Below are 17,194 nucleotides of genomic sequence, written 5' to 3' on the forward strand. Positions count from 1 at the left end.
AGGGTCTCCTGTTTGGGGGCCTCCTACCAGCTCGCTGAAGGCTCCGCAGTGCCCGCCCTGCACCCTTACCCTGAGCGCCCTGCCGTGTCCACACGGTCTCGGAGCACCCTACCGTCTGTGCGGACCTCTTCAAAATCCTAACCCGTCGTGCCCTGGACTCATCGTGGCTTCCCATGGGGGTCCCTCAGTACACCCTCGAGGCAGGGCGGCTCAGCCCCCAACAGGGTCTCTCCTGTCCCTTCTGCCACCTCTGGGCCTCGGCTCGGAGTCACATGTCCCCCTCTTGTCCGCCAGCCCCAGTTCTTCCCAGCAGCACTCAGCGCTCGACGCAGCTGTCTGCTGGCAGGGACCGGACCCTCCTCAAGCAATCCCCACACACAGATGGTAGCGGGACGACGCTTACCCGCTGAGTTCTCGCCGTGCGGGGGGCTGCTGCTTCCCGTCGGCGGGAACCGGGGGCACGATGTGTTATCACGCTTGCCCGGCCTTTGACGACCAGCTGCCGCGGAGGGCACGCCCGCCCCAAGCCTGGCACGGTCTGCATTTCTTCCTGCGGCTCCGCACTCGCCGCGGGCACCCACAGCCATCGCGACCGGTCGCGTAGCTTATAAACCCAACATTCCCATGTGTCCCAGAGCGCCCCGGTCTCCGTGACCGTACCTGGCTGCACGGTCTCCTGTCCGTCACCTCCGATGGGCCTTTTCACGCCTGTGTCACAGTCTGGGAACAAGACACACGCAGGGATGAGGCGGCTGGGACTTAGGGACCCCCGTGGGTGCGCGCCGCAGGAGGCCGGGCTGGCGGGGGAGCCGGGCCCCACTGTTGAGCGCCTGCACAGAGCCCCCGTGCCCCAGCACCCAAGGGAGAGCCCATCCCAGTGTGACCAGAATCTGGGGGCCTGGAGGCCCCGCAGTCAGGGTCATTTGAACATGCCAAGAACTGACAGTGTGACACGTGTCCCCACGGGAGCCCCGGGGAGGTCACACATTGCCGAAGGACAGTGGGTGAGGGGGCCAGTGTCCCGTGACAGAATGATCAAAGAGGGGGCTCCTTCATACCTATTTGTCCTGGGGCGCCGGGGGGGCCAGGGGGACCGGGAAAGCCTGGTGGTCCGGGTAATCCGGCGTCTCCGGGGAAACCACGATCGCCTTTGGGGCCAGGGAGGCCCAGTCCTTGGGGGCCCCTGTCTCCTGCAGCACCCTTAGTGCCCGGTGCTCCTGGGTAACCTGAGTCCCCTGGGGGGCCTTTGATGCCATCACCCTGTGTGAAAATTCGGTTTCTCTCTTGAAATCCACATAAACCTCAAAGGCTGCCACACCCAGTTCTCTTTCCCGCTCCCCCGAGTGGGTGTGACGGACACAGAGCAGAAGGACGGCAGATGTTAACAGGCACCTGCCGTCAGGGCCTGGCCAAGCGCAGGAATCAGGTTTTAGGTCAATCCCAGGGACACAGAGGGAGACAGTCCGGGAGGCACACAGCCTGATTCCTGTGCGCTCCCAAACCTCTGGGGTCCCCTCGGCCTGGACCTTCGTGCACAGAAGGTTCTGTGGGAGCAGTTAGGCACGGGTTTGGGTTAATGGGAGCAGGAACACATGTTCTGCTGCTGTGATCGGGCGTCGGGATGTAGCCGCTATTCACAGGGACGATCCATCGTTGAAGGAAAGAAAGTCTTTGATTTGGACCCGAAAGAGCATTGTGCTCACTGCAGTAAGGAGGCAAGGCAGGATCGCAGATGTGGGGGCTCCCCGTGCATGGACGTGCCCAGCAGGTGCAGAAGGAGGGCAGCAGTGGGGCAGTAAAAGGGGGCTGAGGTCAGTGGGGGCAGACTGGGACCCACTGGGACCAAAGTCACGCTCGGACGGCTGTGCCACGTGAACTCTTTGTGGAAATAGTTTTCAGGGTCATCATTAAAACAGCAGTACGAGGTTCCGGAGAATCCGGATGTTTTCCAAGGGCCGGGAGGAGGGCTCTGAGGGCCGGCCGGTGCTGTGGCGGGCACGAGCTGTGTGGAGCAGAGCGGCCTGACCTGGGAGTGAGGCCGACAAGCCGGCGCGGGGACCCGCGTCCCCTGCGAGACGCTGGGGTCCTGACCCCGGCCTGAGAATGTGGCTGCTCTGGAAACAGGGTCCGCGAGGGCCATCAGGGTAAGGGGAGGCTGGTGTCCCTCAGACGGGGGACGCGCACATAGAGACAGCACGCACGTGGGGCAGACCTTGTGAAGACACAGGCGGAGGACAGCTGTCCACGAGCCCAGGGACCCCAAGGCCACCGGAGCCTGGGGAGAGCCCGCAGTGGGTTCCGCCGGGGGCTCTGTTCCAGACGCCCGTTCTGGGCTCCGGCAGGGGACTCTTTGCTTACTCTAAACTTCACGTGTGCCCTTGGGGCGTGACGTCCAGCCCACATCCCTGTTTCCTCACCAACAGGCCTGGGGGCATTCCAACAGCCCAGGCCGTGCTGGCTGGATTCAGCGCGGGGTGAAGGCCGAGACCACTCAGGGCCGGGGCGGCACCAGCCCCCACTCTCTGCCCCGCTCGCGCTACTCACCGGAGGGCCTGGGAGGCCTGGGAATCCATCCAGCCCATCGCGCCCAGGGACACCGTCGTCACCTTTCAGCCCCGGCACGCCTGGGACCCCTGGCTGTCCCCGCTCACCTGAGAGAGGGTTTGCAGGGTGAGGCCACTCGGGCGAGAGCGGCCACAGGAGGACTGTGGGTCCAGGAACTGCCGCCCCCCAGAGACTGACCTTTGGTGGTGATTGCTCGGGAGTCCCCCTTCAGCCCTTTGGGCCCGGGAGGTCCCACGTGGCCAGGTGCGCCCTGTGGAGACAAGCACACAAGGTCTTACTGTCTCATTCTGTTAAGGACACCTGGGAAGATGACGAGTTTCACTGTACACAACTTGGGAGCCCTCACCCGTCACCAAGCCCAGCGCTGCCCCAAACACCTTTCTGCCTCGGGAGAATATCCCGTCCCCGGCTGTCCGCTTTGGTGGCCACCAACCACAGGCGGTCAGTGAGCACTAGAAGGCGGCCGGTGAGACTGACTTTTAAATTTCAAATAATCAAAACATAATGGAAGTAGCCATACGCGGCTGCATCGTTTAGACCAGAACCTCGCTGGTCCCAGTGTGGTCTGTGGACCAGCTGTATCGGCCCCCCGGGAGCCCGTCAGAAACACGGGACCTCGGGCCAGACCCAGCTCGGAACCAGAATCTGTATTTCAACCAGCTCCCAGGGGTTCACATACTCGTGACCTTCTGAGAAGCAACAGCCTCAGACAATTGCTCATTCCTAACAACGTCACTGAGAATCGAGCAGGTATGAAGCCTCCCAGGTACAAAGGAAACTTGTGTTCATTCAGGACTGACAGCAACAGAGTCCTTTGTGGACAGCTTGTCTTCCTGACCGAAGTTAAGGCTGGAGGAAAGCATCGCACTTTAGAGACAAGCTGAGTGCAGGAGTGCTTGGGTCTTAGGTTGTGAAATCTAGCGGAGGTCTTACGATGAGCAGAAACGAGCAGGTCAGGGTGTTACCATGTGTGATGTGTTCATTTTTGGCAAATCTTGGCTGTTATTTGCAAGAACACGGGAAATCTTCGTGTTGGTCTAATTAAATGGAATGTCCTGAAAAATCCAACAGTTACTTGATTTATTGATTTAGTTCTTGGCAGAAAAGGGCCACATTCTTCCTGTGCCCAGAGCATGTGTAGCAGCCAGCACTCCGTATGCAGGGGCCGGGCCGACGGAGCGACAGAGGGGCCCCTTTACCGACTGACTCCCGACTTCGCACGCTCTCCCAGACTCTATCGGTACAATCGTCAAGAAACAGGAAAATCATCGCAGGCATTCCTGCTGCCGCAGGGTCGCTGGACCCATGAACATAAAATGAAATGCGAGACGACAAACACAGCGTCTGTCAGAGTCTTTACACAAAAACGCCGTGGGCGAGGGCGCCCTACAGTGGGGGAAGGTTCCAGACATCCCGGGTGCGCAAAATGGGGTCCATGTGGTTTCTAGGAAAGAGCCAATCATTTTGTGAAACAACCAAAGATCTTGCCAGTTTTGCCCTCGCAAGTTTGCTAGTCTCACTACCTACGTGTCTACGCACGAAGACGGCCAGGAGCTGGGGACAGCATCGTTTTTAAACCAGGATACGACATCACGCCTACTGTTTCCGGTTGGATAAACCGTCTGTGTTCTGAGCGACCGTGCGGGCCTGGAGCGGACCGTGCTTTGGACCCCGTTGCCCCTGCAGCGCTCCTGAGCTGCAGACCAGTTGGGAGCGACCCCCTCCCGGGTACCAGGTGGGGCCGCCCGTCCCCTGCACCAGGTCACGGAGCCAGATCGCTCTAACTGCGCTTGGCCCTGGGTCCCGAGCAATTTTTCCTCTATTGCTGGGTAAGTAAACTGAAAACTTTATAAATCTCTTGCAGCTCTCTTTTTAAGTAAAACAAATAAATGAATAAATAACAAAGCATATTTTCTTTGCTTTTATCTGAAACCGGCTTTGAAATCTTCTGTTAAAACCTGTCACTGCGGGAAGCGTACAGACGCTCTTTTCACAGGCGTGGAACGAAGTCCGCTCAGCCGATACACACGCGGAACCCACGGGCGGGGACGTCCCTACATTCCTGGAAACTCACGGTTAACCTGGAGGCCTCGCTTCTTATCCCGGAGATTTCATACAATGCTTCATCACGTCTGTACTAAATTTCAAAAGGTGAACGTTCAGTAAGATGTTTTACATTCAAGATGCTAGGTGTTTTGTTTTGTTTTCCACAAAAGTCACCATTTTGAAGCATATAATCTGGGTTTTTTTCAGTATTTTCACAAGATTGTGTAATCATCGCTCATCTAATTGCAGAACAATTTCCTCCCCGCCCCATGCCCTCAGCCACGACACTCACTGCCCGTGCCCCCCATCATTCCCTGGAGGCCCCCATCTGCCTTCTGTCCCTGGAGCTGCCCGTCCCGGACTCTTCCTGTGAACGGCATCACGTGACGTCTGTTCTTCTGGGACAATCTTCTCCCACTCGGCATGTTTCTGGGCTCCCCCCGCTGTAGCCGGTACCCGAGCTCCTGTCCTTCCCGGGGCTGAGTGACATTCCACCGTGTGGGGACGCTGCCTTTGCTTAGCCGTTTGCCAGCTGATGGGCGTTTCCGTCGTCTCTACTTTTCGGCTTCTATCAGCAACGGGCTTGGAACATCTGTGTACGGTTTCTGTGTGGACGTGTGTTTCGTACCCTCCAAGGTTCCCAGGGGTGGGCCTCCCGGGGCTCGCGGTAACTCTGCCTCTGACTTTCCAGGGAAACCTCAAACCGTTTCCCACGATGGCCGTGCCGTTCCCCTTCTCACCAGGACACGTTCTCAAGTTCCTTCTGGAGCACGTGGCCTTTCTGAATGGGGCGCGGCGGGGCACGTGAGGCTCGTTGGTCTGGGTCTATGTTCGCCTCAGACAGAAGCTGTCAAGGACGTCCCATTACCTTCCCTAGAACCGGGGTCTCACCTTGAACCCGGGGAACCCGGGGATGCCGTGCTGGCCGGGGTCTCCCTGGCTCCCTTTCCTCCCTGGCTCTCCGTTGATGCCGGGAAGGCCCTTGGGTCCTGGGAACCCCGGGAGCCCCCTGACGAACTGATCGCCCTCTGCGCACTTACAGTCCCCGGTGTCACCTGCAGCGTGAGGCAGAGGGAAAGACTCGTTATTTCCTCGTGAGGCGTGTGCTAGACACCCTTCCCATCCGTGCGGGGCGACGGAAGTCCAGGGCGGCGGGGGCTGGAGCGGCGAGGAGGCGCTCCGGGACCTTGTCCGCTCCCATGCCCGGTGGGGCTGTTTCCGAGATGAGGAGCAGGAGTCATTCCTTGGGATACGGAGTCCTGCCCTGCCTCCCCAAGATTAGCCGAACAACACGCTGTTTACAGAGGAGTGCGTGTGTGTGTGTGTGTGTGTGTGTGTGTGTGGCTGAAAGCAGGGGCCTCCTGGGCCTGGGGCTGGGGGGAGACAGGGTTCCAGGGTCTGGGGTAAAAGCGGAGCCCTGGGGAGGGTGCCTGACTGGAGCCATGGCTCAGAGGCCAAGACCCTGGGTGGGAGGGAGGAAACACTCATCCTCCCTTCTCTGTCTTGCTGTGGTAGGGCCCCGGGAACCACTGCTGGTGGCACAGGTGACAGGAGGTGGCTCACGGGACGAGGGGTATACAGCCTTCCATGGTGTCTGATTCCTACAGTTGGCCCCGTCCATCACGGGGTGCCCACATACCCACACATCCCCCATGTGCCACAAAGTCAGGGCGTGTTGCTCAGGGCCACCGGGGCTGGCCCTTCTCCAGAAAGGCAACGTATTTCTTTACTAGGAACTCCCTCCTTCTGCTTGTTCGACCGCACCGCTCCTACCAACTGGGGGCGAGTGCTGGACGCCCTGCTTCGTCCTGTCCTCGGAGGTGACTAGTCCCTAACTCAGGGAGACGGGGAGGATAAGCTGTGATGACCACTTTCTGGAACCATCTGCAGGGCTTGTGACACTGACTCTGAGTTGAGCACTTAGAAGAATCATCAGCTTCTGCCTGAGACGTCGCTGCTCCTCTTTTCTGTCCCTACTGGGCTCTGCACCCCCAGAAAGTTCAGTGACGAAGTGGGGACAGAGATGGGAGAAAGGAGGGTCACCGCAGGGCCTTAGGGCACACCGCCATGTGCCTTAGCCCCGAGGTCACACCGTGGGACAAGGGGGTGGTTTCCCCTCCCTCCCCCCGGCATTCCCGATGCCACGTCCCTTACCTTTCCATCCTTTCTGTCCACGAGCCCCAGGGAAGCCAGAAGGCCCAGGGTAGCCCACCTTCCCTTCTGCTCCTTTAAGGCCGAAAAGGAACCCTAAGGAGAAAACCGACAGGGAGGGCCCATGAGTGCCGCTCCGAGACCCCACCTCTCCCTGCACCTGGGGTTGGAAGGGTCACTGCTCGGGTCCCCCAACAGAGGACACGGCTCCATTCCAGGACACAGTCCCCGGGGATGGGAGGGGAAGCAGGAGCCTATGACTACAGTCTTCCTTTTGAAGGTGAGACACAAAAACCTTTGCTCTAAAAACCTTTCTTGGAGTCCGGGGAAATGTTTTCATGTTTCAGCCATGTATTTTGCTCTATTTAAAAAAAAATTTTTTTTTTTTTAGTTTCTTAAGTTTTTTTTTACTAATTGTACTTTCTTGTTTTTAGCCTTCCATATATTTTGAAACACTGAATATTAAACACGTTCTTCTATAATAATTAAAGACCTGATTTTCTTGTGCACAAAAAGTCTGCAGGCGTTCACAGATGGAGGGACGCGGGACATCTTTACGCTGTTTCTCTGAAATCCACCACGTTTCATGTATGTCCTGAAGACTCCTATTCCAAGACCCACACCACCTGGGGCTCCCCAAAAGATAAAATCCCAAACAAACCAAGGTATGGAAATGACCTCGGTTCCCTACGGGGGTCCCCCGGAGCAGGTGCACGCGTGGGTCTACGTGGTGAACGCAGACGACTTGGGACCCTCCGACTCCAGCACCCTCCCCCCCTTCCAGGCCCACACCCCCCGTGTCCGGGACCAGGGTCCCCCAGCGGTCCTGCCGCGTCTCCAGGCTCCCAGAATTGTGAGCAGGGATACGAGGGAGCCCAAGAAAGGGGAGCGCGAGCCGGCGCATCGCTCCGGGGTTGCTCGACCGCAGCGCCACCTCGTGGCGGGGACGGGGCATCGCGAGGGAACCAGGGCGGACGGGGAAGGGTGGGAATGTCCCCCAGAGCCTGTCCTCGCCGACAAACCCCGCGGTGCTCACAGCGCCAGATCCAGAAGCCCCCAACGCCCTGAAACACCTGCTGTCATCCCCACCCCGTGGTACCTGGGGGGCGGCGAGAAAGAGGCCCCCAAGGGAGCCGGGAGGGGCGCAAACACTGACTTTAAGGGCATTTGCTCTCTGCTTAGAGAAGCGACACCAGACTTTGAGCTCAGCCCGAACGCTCCTAAGTAAGGGGGCGGTGCCTCCTGTCATGCACTGTTTGGCCTCACCGCACACCGAAGACGGTGTCTGTCCTTCCCGCACGGATGTGTCCAACACGTCCAGCCCTGGGCTAGCCCCGCGGTGCGCCCGGAGCCACATACGTGGAACACTGGAGGGGACGCTGCGGACCCTCGCGGCGCTTACAGGTCGGGTGGGGGTGGGGCAGGCACATATTCCTAGACAAACCAGCCGGAATCTCAAGGATGGCCCGGGCTGCGCAGGCCCGGCTTTCGGACGGCCGCGGAGAACGCCCATTTCAAGTACGGGCCGAGGAAAGCCCGTTCTAGGACCAGAGCCTCGGACCTGGGGAGGGAGAGAGAGCGGCTGAGGGCGGGCACCGGTGTCGGCGCCAGAGACAGCAGGAGTGTGTCCGGGAGCCCCTGAGGTGGGGGGAAGCCGGGCATCGGAGGGCAGCTGAGGGGCCATGCCAGGGGTGTGGATTTGATTCCAAGGGCAGAGTTGTTTTTTTTCAAGTAGGCTCCGTGTTGGGCTTGAACTCACGACCCTGAGATCACGACCGGAAGCTGAGATCATGAGTCGGAGGTTTAACCAGCTGAGGCACCCAGGTGCCCTCAAGAGTTCTGAGGAGGGAAATGGCAGGAACGTGCAGGTTAGAGATCTACCTGCCCCCCGCCTGCCCCCTGCGGAGAGTCGAGCAGAGAGAGAAAGAGGAGAGGCCGGTCGTGAGTGGGCTACACGGTACACGGTCTACCCGGCAGGTACACGGCAGGTGCCGCGCTGGCTTCGGGGAGGGCGGGAGGTGAGCAGAGGGCGGTGGACGGAGCCAAGAGGCAGAGGCGTCCCGGCTGCTGGCAAGCGAGGTGTCTGCGGGACGCCCGGGGTTGTGGCCTGAGCTCCCGGGTCTGCGGGGAGGGGGGAGGCCCCGTCCACGGCAGGTCGGGTCGGGGGCCTGGGCGGCGGGAGACCCAGAGTTCAGGTGGACGCATGAAGCTCTGAGACATCTGTGAGACAAGCACGGGGGCCACGGGACAGGCCGACAGTCTGAGCGAGTCTGGGGCCCAGTGCAGACCTGGGCCGGAGACACAGGGAGAGCTGGGCCGAGTCTGGGCTTCGGCTGGAGAAGCCGCATGGCCCAGCCAAGTGGGGGGCACAGAGACAAGGGTCCGAGAGTGAACTTCGAGGGACTCTCGTCTCCCCAACAGTGCAGGAGGGACAAGAGGGGGGCAACAAAAGCCCCTCCCGAAGAACGGCCGTGAGCTAGGAGGGGAAGGACAGAAGGGCGTCGCGGAAGGCCCTCGAGGAAGGGGGCGAGGGGCTGCATCCCCTCGTGGAGCAGGACGGCACCCCTGGGATGTGCATCCGGGTCCCTGGCAACGGGTCAAGGGCGCTCAGGCCTCGGAGGACCTTGTGGGCTTTATTTTACACCTCCACACCGTCTGGATGTTGTGAGAAGCGCAGCGCACGGGGAGGCACGCAGTCGCAGTGTCTCGGGGATGCGGGGTTTAAGTCTGACACAGAGCCGGTCCCCGCCGGCGAACCCCGCGGCCATCCCGCGGCCCGTCCTCCTTCTTTGCTGGGTTTCATCTGATAAGCTCGTGATCCCACCTTTAGGGCAGCAGAGCACCTCTCAGACGTCTGCAACGCGCTTTTCTGGAGGAGGCCGAGGGCCGTAACAAAGCTGGCAGAAATCTGGACTAGTCTAGAAAACCCTGGAACTGCCCCGACACGGTTCCATGAACTCAGCGAGAACCACGAGCAAGCAAAATGTCTAGCTCAGGAAGAAAACTGACTCGTGGTTTGGTTCTGTGGGAACTGCAGAAAACGAAAAAATGCTGGTTTTCATTAGGAGCAGCGCATAAAACAGGACGGAGCCGTTAACAAGAAAGGAATCCAAGAATTTCATTCCAGGGGAAGAGTTGAAGAACGGTGTGGGAATCAGGTCACTGGTATTAAATTCTGACTATGCACAAAAACGTTTTAAAAGGCCATTACGGTTGGCTACCTTTTGTACAAGAGACTGCTTTAAAAAAAAAAGTGATTTGGAAACAATGTGTCTCATGGGGTAAAAGAAATATTTCAAGGAGAACTTAAGTTGTATGTTTTTCATATCGTAGGTTGATAAAATTTATTGGGTACTGTTCCATGCATTTTATGGATAAAATATGCCAAGAAACTAATTTGTTTACAGAAAGCCTACATTAGTAAATCACAGACTTCCTAAGCAAGATTTACAAAGCAAGATGGTGTTTGTATCTTTAGCAAAACGGAATTTAGTTACCGGAATAATGACAAGGTCAGCCTTCGATCACACTCCCTTATAGAGGCAAATTTTCATGCTTTTAAAAACTTGAAACACACCCCGTCCCGTTGCCAAAGGGAAAACTTAGCAGATAACATTTACTCGGGAAACAGAACGCTCCCAGAAACTTGGCCCTTATCACTGATGTCACAGTAATAAATATTACTTCCGGGATAAAAATACATTAAAGATAACACCGTTCAAACTCTGTGGCAAATTCCAGGGAATTATCGGCACCTAAAAATTTCCAGAAGAATGTGCGAATCTGGCTTTGCAGCTGAAGGGAAACTGGGAGGGCGGAAGCATGTTAACTTCGACGTTTACTGAAGAACACGAAATGGCATCAGAGAAGGGGGTGCTGATTTTTTTTTTTTTTTTTTTAAAGATTTCACTTATTTATTTGACAGACAGAGATCACAAGTAGGCAGAGAGGCAGGCGGGGGAGAGGAAGGGAAGCAGGCTCCCCGCTGAGCAGAGAGCCCGATGCGGTGCTCGATCCCAGGACCCTGAGATCATGACCTGAGCCGAAGGCAGAGGCTTTAACCCACGGAGCCACCCAGGCGCCCCTGGCTGCTGATTTTTTAACGAAAGCCGTGTGTGCACAGAGGCTCCTACCAGGCCTGGCGGCTTTCCTCCGGCGAGGGCAAAGGGACGGCTGGGAGCAACCAAGGCACAGACCCGAGCCTGACCTGCACCCGAGCTCAAGCACTGTCTGTCAGCGACCTGCTGTCCTCCCTGCCTGGAGAGAGGAAGCTCGGAGATCATGGGGGCGGGAGGAGAAAACCAGGGAATTTAAAGTCCAGTATTTCAAAGAGAGGCTGATAAACTGCGGACGGCATCACAGAGAAAGAAACTGTGACCTCAGGTTTTCTCCCACAGTCTCGTTTCTCCCAGCTCTTGGGAGGAGATGTTCCCTTTAGGAGCTTTTACAAGGTCTGAAACTACCCTTTAAACCTGGCAGCCGAAACGATAACTGCTTTTGAGGCAAAGCTCAAAGAGATGGCACGTCTCCCTGCCTCCTTGGAGCATCCTCCACGGAACGAGGAGCCACGGGGCCCCGGGGCCCCGGAAAGCCACTCTGCCCCAGGATTCGGTGCTGCCCCGAGGCAGCACGGGGCCCCCAAGCTCAGGCTTGTCGGGTTCACAGACGCTGCGGGTCTTGCCTCTCGGCCTTGGCCAACGGCAGCCACGTCTCATTCGAGGAACGCAGCCCCCTCTTCCGTCGACTGCCGTCGGCCGCAGCCTTGGCCCTGCGCGGGCTGAGAAGGCAGACGGTCAAGTCTGCCCCAGATCGCCGGTAAGACGGAGGAGAAGCTACAAGTTGAGGCAGGAGGCCTCCACCCTGGAAGAAGGTGACGGAACGAAATACACGCCGCCCGAGCGCTTCTAGCTCGCACCTGCTTCCAGACCGCGCTGCTCAGTTGTTCCCCGGCACGGCTGACCTCACCAGAGCCAGACGCGGCCGCACCCCACTGGGTAACGCCCACGGGCCTGCGGGTCCCCAGCGGCTTCCCTCATCACTCGCTGTTCTGTCTGTAGCCCAGGGCGCCTGCCACACCCCAGGGCAGTGCCTACTGCGTTGGTTCATGGAATTATGTAGCACAGAAACCTGTAAGCCTCTGGCACGGGCCAGGCTGTTCTGCCGGAACCCCAGTTTCCTTCTACTTACCATCGGGTCCCGGCGGTCCGGCAGGCCCTGGGGGTCCCTGGAGTCCTGGCCTTCCGTCAGTGCCTGGCGGGCCAGGGTACAGCGCGGGGACGCCGGGGTCTCCTATGAAGCCTTTGGGGCCCATTTCACCCGGTAAGCCTCTCTTCCCATCTGAAAATCCAACAGCAACCAGCAGCAGCGTGAGACTTCACATACGGAGCATCTGCGTCAGCGTCTGTCCCCCGCGGGCCCCCAGGATCGTGGGTCTGCATCGAGTCAGTGACTTAAGGGTGGACGCTATTGGAAGATTTCATCACCCTCTTTCAACCTCAGAAGAGCCCCAGATGATGCCGTGAGTCGTGACCCTGGCCACGAGGTCGGACAGCTGCCCATGCTCGTCCTGGCCAGCCTACAGCATCGCGCTAGTCGCTGCCAGGCGACAGCCCGGCCCCGTGGGGGTCGCCGTCGCAGGTGGACCGCTCCCCAGGAGGTCTGCTCTCAGGCTGCTCGGAGCCGCTGAGCCTCGTCTGTGAGAGCACCGAGGGCAGAGCTGAGCGGTCAGGAAGGGGCCAGGGCCCTGTGTGGACATCGGGGGGCGGGGCACACGTTTGATACCACGGGGTCAGTTACCTTCATCTCTGACCGATGTGCCGGGGAGGCCTGGGGGGCCCGGGTCTCCTGGTTCACCCCGGCTTCCTGGTTCCCCATGGGTCCCTGGGAATCCTGGGTCACCTCGGGCACCTGCAACCGAGACGGGCCCACACTCAGAACAGGACTGCCCGGGTCTGACCCTCGCTCCTCCACTCATGACACACGAGATCTTGGGCAAGTCACTTAGGTCTGTGCCTCAGTTTCTCCACCAGCAAGACAGGGCTAACATCGGTCCCCATTCGGGGGGTGGTTAGGAAAAGTCCATTAACCAACAGGTGCGATGGCAGCCGCTGAGATCCCCGCCCGCGCCCCGTGAGCGCTGTGTATATGCCAGCCATCAGGAACGAGTAAGACCTCACAAAACCCAAGTGAAACCACAGACGCTCTCGTTTGTTTGGAAGAAGAGCGAGGCGGATGGTTTTGGTTACGTTGCGACCATGAGAAAGAAAAAATAAAAGCCTCCCCCAGCCTTCGGAGTCCTGACAAGCTCCGGCAAAGCTGCTCTGTGAAGGTACGTTTATTTCCCTCTTCCCTGAAGGGATCTGCTCATTACTCAGCCTGTCGTGGTCAGCAGCCCTCACCCGCCAACTCGCCCATTCAACGCCATCACCTTCCCGGCGTGGCTTTAGAAACGTGAGCTGGTGAAAACGGGAAGTGGATGAATTCTGGGCTCTTGGTCAGTGACGTTTTTGAAAAATGGCCCATGTTAATTAAAAAAAAAAAAATTGTGTTCCCGGAGCCTGCAAAGGCCATATTTCAATTTCGCCGTAACCACTAACAGCGAGGGGACCTCATACTCCTTTTCCTGGGGTTTCTGGCGCGGCAGGCTTGCTGGACTCCACAGTGGAGAGGGTGCGCGCCAGCCGTCCAAGGAGGTGCTGAGTGTGGATTCCTAACACGCTCATGACTGGGGTGTATTAACTGGCGAGGACGGAGGAGACGCAGCCAGCTTTGTGTCCTCCTCTCAGCGCCGCTCTGCAGAGCCATCTCTTGGGGGCTCACGGGCTCTGTCCTCGGCCCTGTCCTACTTCATGTTCTCAACAATGTTGGATAAAGACATGCAACGTTCCCACCACACAGGAGAGTGGGTGTTTGACCCCTGGACATATGAAGCTGGGAGCCAGCCGATCCGCTCAGTGCAGGAAGAAAATATTAGACCATCTTGATTTTAAAACACTCAGGCTTTAAAATCCCTTTCTGACGCGTATGACATAGTGCATATGCTTTTCAGTCTGCTCAGGTAACCTACTGTCTGCCGGTACTGTCCCAGACACTGGGGATGTCGCAGTGAACCACGATGGCGATTATCGCTGCCCCCATGGGCTCCATACAGCCCCGGTCAGTTACCCGTAAGTGCGCACACGTACGAGTCTTCAGAGGGTGCTGAAAGCATTTTTCCTTTTAACCCAGAAGGACTCACATTCGAAAAGGTTCTGAGACCACTGCTCATATCACAGAATTAGAATATTTTGGTACGATCCTGCCAATCTGGGAGGCTGAGTAAAATAACAAGACGGGTGTTAGCCACAACACGTGCAAAACTGCTCACGGACACTCAGGGCCCCACCGGGACAGTGGGGACATCGTCTGGGCAGTCGGTCACGCGCAAATATGTGGGGATTCCTCGAAAGGTTCAAAGGATGTGGCTGTTTACAGATTATGGACTGTGGCCAGTTTGGGGCTTCACATGGGCAAGCAGAGGGCAGAAGCATCTCGGTGCCCGTGGGGAAAGGAGGGTGGGTGCTGGGGCTGCTGCCACGAAGCCCGAGGTGGGGAGGACTGGGTTTCTTCGTGGCATCATTACAGACGGAAAGCAGAGCCTGCACGAGGTACGCAGGGTGAGGGACTCTCCCAACCAAGGGGTCTCCGAGGGAGCGCCGGGGCTCTCTCTCCGGCAGCGCGAAATGGGGGTCTGAGACGCCACCGTCAGGCAGTGAGGGGAGCTAAACTCGAGACCCGTGTTCTCCAAAGGTTATGTTCTGACCGTCTTCTCTGCTTTGCTTTGTTTTGTTTTACTTAGAAAACCTTCCTGGCAATTTCACGACTGTGTCCGGAACAAGAGAGGGCCCGTGCGATGCAGACATACGAACCTTTCGTGAGGGAGGGGTGAGGGAAGTAGGCCGGCGGACCTGGGGGGCCGCGGTCGCCCGCTTCTCCCTGGAGGAAGAGAAGAGGAGAACAGAAGAATGGGGGACCCGCCTTGTGGCATTCCGGACTGTTCTGCGAATTTGCAGGGACTAGAGCTGAATGTGGGCCACGGCTGGGGCCCCATCTCCCCGGGGCCGTGGCGAAGTGAGGTCCGGGCCACCCGCGGACACAAGCCGGACGCAGCAAGAGGCAACAAAGCGGCGGGTACTATCTCACTTGGAAATCCTTGTCAAGCCCCAGAGGCGTCAGCCGACGGCTCTCTGTCCCGCCAGATGGTTCCATCCTTGGTCACTACACCTGGGCGCCCCCGTAGGGTGGGCGGGGTGCGATGCCATGAGACCCCGATCTAATTCCAGCTGGAGGGCAAGACCTAACCCTTCTCGAGTTTCCCAGGGCCCCGAAGGCCTAACCACTGAACAGCCCTGTCCTCAGCAGATAGACCCCTCCCCCAGCAGGAAAGTCCCCCCCCGCCCGGCTGGGTCCCCGTTACCGGACCGGCAGCACCCCACCGGGTCCTCAGCTGATGGGGTTTCTCCTCCCTGCCAGCCCACGAACTATTCACACAAGGTAACCGTATTCTCCCCTGGGGACCGGGGACGCCCCACCCTCTTGTCACCAGGAAGCCTGCTCCCACGGCCCGTTTGGTTCACTCTGCCCTGGGCTGTGACTTCCATGCACCCCTGTGGGGCACGCAGCCTCATGGGGCCCCAACACGTGTGACTAATACACCCGTGTCTGTCCCATCTGTCCAGGGCTGGGGTCGCGTGTTTGCTTATCTCATGTCACACGGGATGGGGGACGCCTCCTCCAACAGGGTGATCGGCGGGGGATCTGGACGCCAGCCAAAGGGACACTGAGCTCACCTTGGGTCCTGGGGGTCCACTGGGGCCTTGATAACCGTCCGGTCCTCTGCTCCCCTGCAAGAAAGATGCTCTATGCTCATTCGTACGTCTCACAGGGTTTGGAGAAGTGACCACAACCCCAGTATTATGTCCAACAACACTCACCATTCATTAAATTACCTCTGACCCACTCTGCCCAAGTTTCCCTGATTTGAGTCTCACAGTTTTTTTTTGTTTTGTTTTGTTTTGTTTTTTTTAGAGTGGATTTGTTTAAATCAGGATCCAAACCAAGTTCAAACACGGCATTTGGCTGATGGGTCTCTAAGTGCCGTAGCTTGTCACAGCGTCCTCCTCCTCCGTCCTCTCTCAGTAACGTTTCCTTCCTTGCTGTCGGTGCTGCTTGTGCCCGTGCTGGGAGCGGTCCGTCTCCTCTCGTGGTGCCAGGCCGCCCTCCTCGCTCCCGGTACTCCCTCTGGAGTAGCCGCGAGATCTGCGGGCCTCGCCGGGCTCAGGCTCCCCTCCGGAGCGGGGGTCGTTCACAAGGGCCGCCGTGTCCTTCCTGCCGCGTCCTTCAGGAGGCCCAGGGGCCCCACGTCCGTGACCTTGCGATGGACCCTCTATTAATACCTTCCAAAATGGGCTTGGAAAACTTTGCGTTAACACCACACAGAAGCACTGACACCTCTTAATTCAGAAATCTGTCTTCATCTAACAAGAGCAAAGTGCTCCTTTCTAATTCCTTTGAGTATCGACTGAAAGGGAACGCTTACTCTCGTGAGTGCCCCGTAGCTGGAGATCTAAAGCTTTCTAAACATCTAGAAATTCATCTCCTCTCCTAACGGCTGCGTACAGTGAGGACCCATATTCGGGATGCTGGGGCCATGCGGATTATTTCCCGGATTCCTGTGAAATGCCAGGGCACGTGGGCGGTGAGCCCTGACTTCTAGAAGGAACACGGAGGGTGGTGACGTTGGTTTCCAGGCACCTCTGATGGGACAGACGTCCCTCCACACTAGGTTTTGCTGAAGACGCACAAGTAGAGGCAGGTGTCTCCGATGCCATGTGGATCTCGTTTGAGGCCATCTCTTGAGACGGGCAGGGAATCCTACAAGAGCTTGCCAGCGACGGAGCCGGCGACGAGGCGTTCGGTCCGAGCCGCCTGTGCCCCGGCAGAACAATCCAGCCCGGACACGGCTGGATGCTCCAACGCACCTGTCACCCCGTGCGCCCGGGCGTCATCCGCCGGCTGGGACGTCACCCCCGAGCAGCGGCCCCCACACGGCGTGCTCTCGCCAAAACAGCACCAACACTTCCGAGCTATGTCTGAGTGGGCGGGAGGGGACCAGCTATCCCAGAACACCGGGAAGGGCACGACGGAAGAGCACTCGGGTTCTCTCCCGAGACTCGACGACGTTCTGGAAGCTTCCCTGGGAGTCCCCGGCGGCAGGGGCGGAGGAGCAGGTGTAACTCAGCTGGGTGAAGGGGAAGCACGTGCGGCTCATCTGAGACCCTCGGCAGCTGGCCGGGTCATCCGGGACGCCAAGAGTCCCGACAACCCTCTAACGGGCTCTCGCTGTTTCCGGCTGCAGACACGACAGCAGGGGCAGGGGAAGCAAGGGGCGTGC

At 58.4% G+C, this 17,194-nt stretch overlaps 1 protein-coding gene across 1 annotated transcript in view; it reads right to left on the reverse strand.

Annotated features, from left to right (window-relative positions):
• COL4A2 (collagen type IV alpha 2 chain) overlaps positions 1 to 17,194 on the reverse strand; it is a 157,558-nt gene that overhangs the window by 23,807 nt on the left and 116,557 nt on the right. The window contains exons 17-26 of the mRNA XM_080797954.1: positions 15,591 to 15,644; positions 14,670 to 14,736; positions 12,559 to 12,669; positions 11,950 to 12,099; positions 6,766 to 6,858; positions 5,503 to 5,666; positions 2,743 to 2,815; positions 2,545 to 2,651; positions 1,059 to 1,260; positions 661 to 720 (exon numbers count right to left, since the gene is read on the reverse strand). Coding sequence (XP_080654080.1) covers positions 661 to 720; positions 1,059 to 1,260; positions 2,545 to 2,651; positions 2,743 to 2,815; positions 5,503 to 5,666; positions 6,766 to 6,858; positions 11,950 to 12,099; positions 12,559 to 12,669; positions 14,670 to 14,736; positions 15,591 to 15,644 — 1,081 coding nt within the window. The remainder of the gene's footprint in view (positions 1 to 660; positions 721 to 1,058; positions 1,261 to 2,544; positions 2,652 to 2,742; positions 2,816 to 5,502; positions 5,667 to 6,765; positions 6,859 to 11,949; positions 12,100 to 12,558; positions 12,670 to 14,669; positions 14,737 to 15,590; positions 15,645 to 17,194) is intronic.

This window comes from Martes martes (genome assembly GCF_963455335.1).
Source record: "Martes martes genome assembly, chromosome: 3".
Lineage (NCBI taxonomy): Eukaryota > Metazoa > Chordata > Mammalia > Carnivora > Mustelidae > Martes > Martes martes.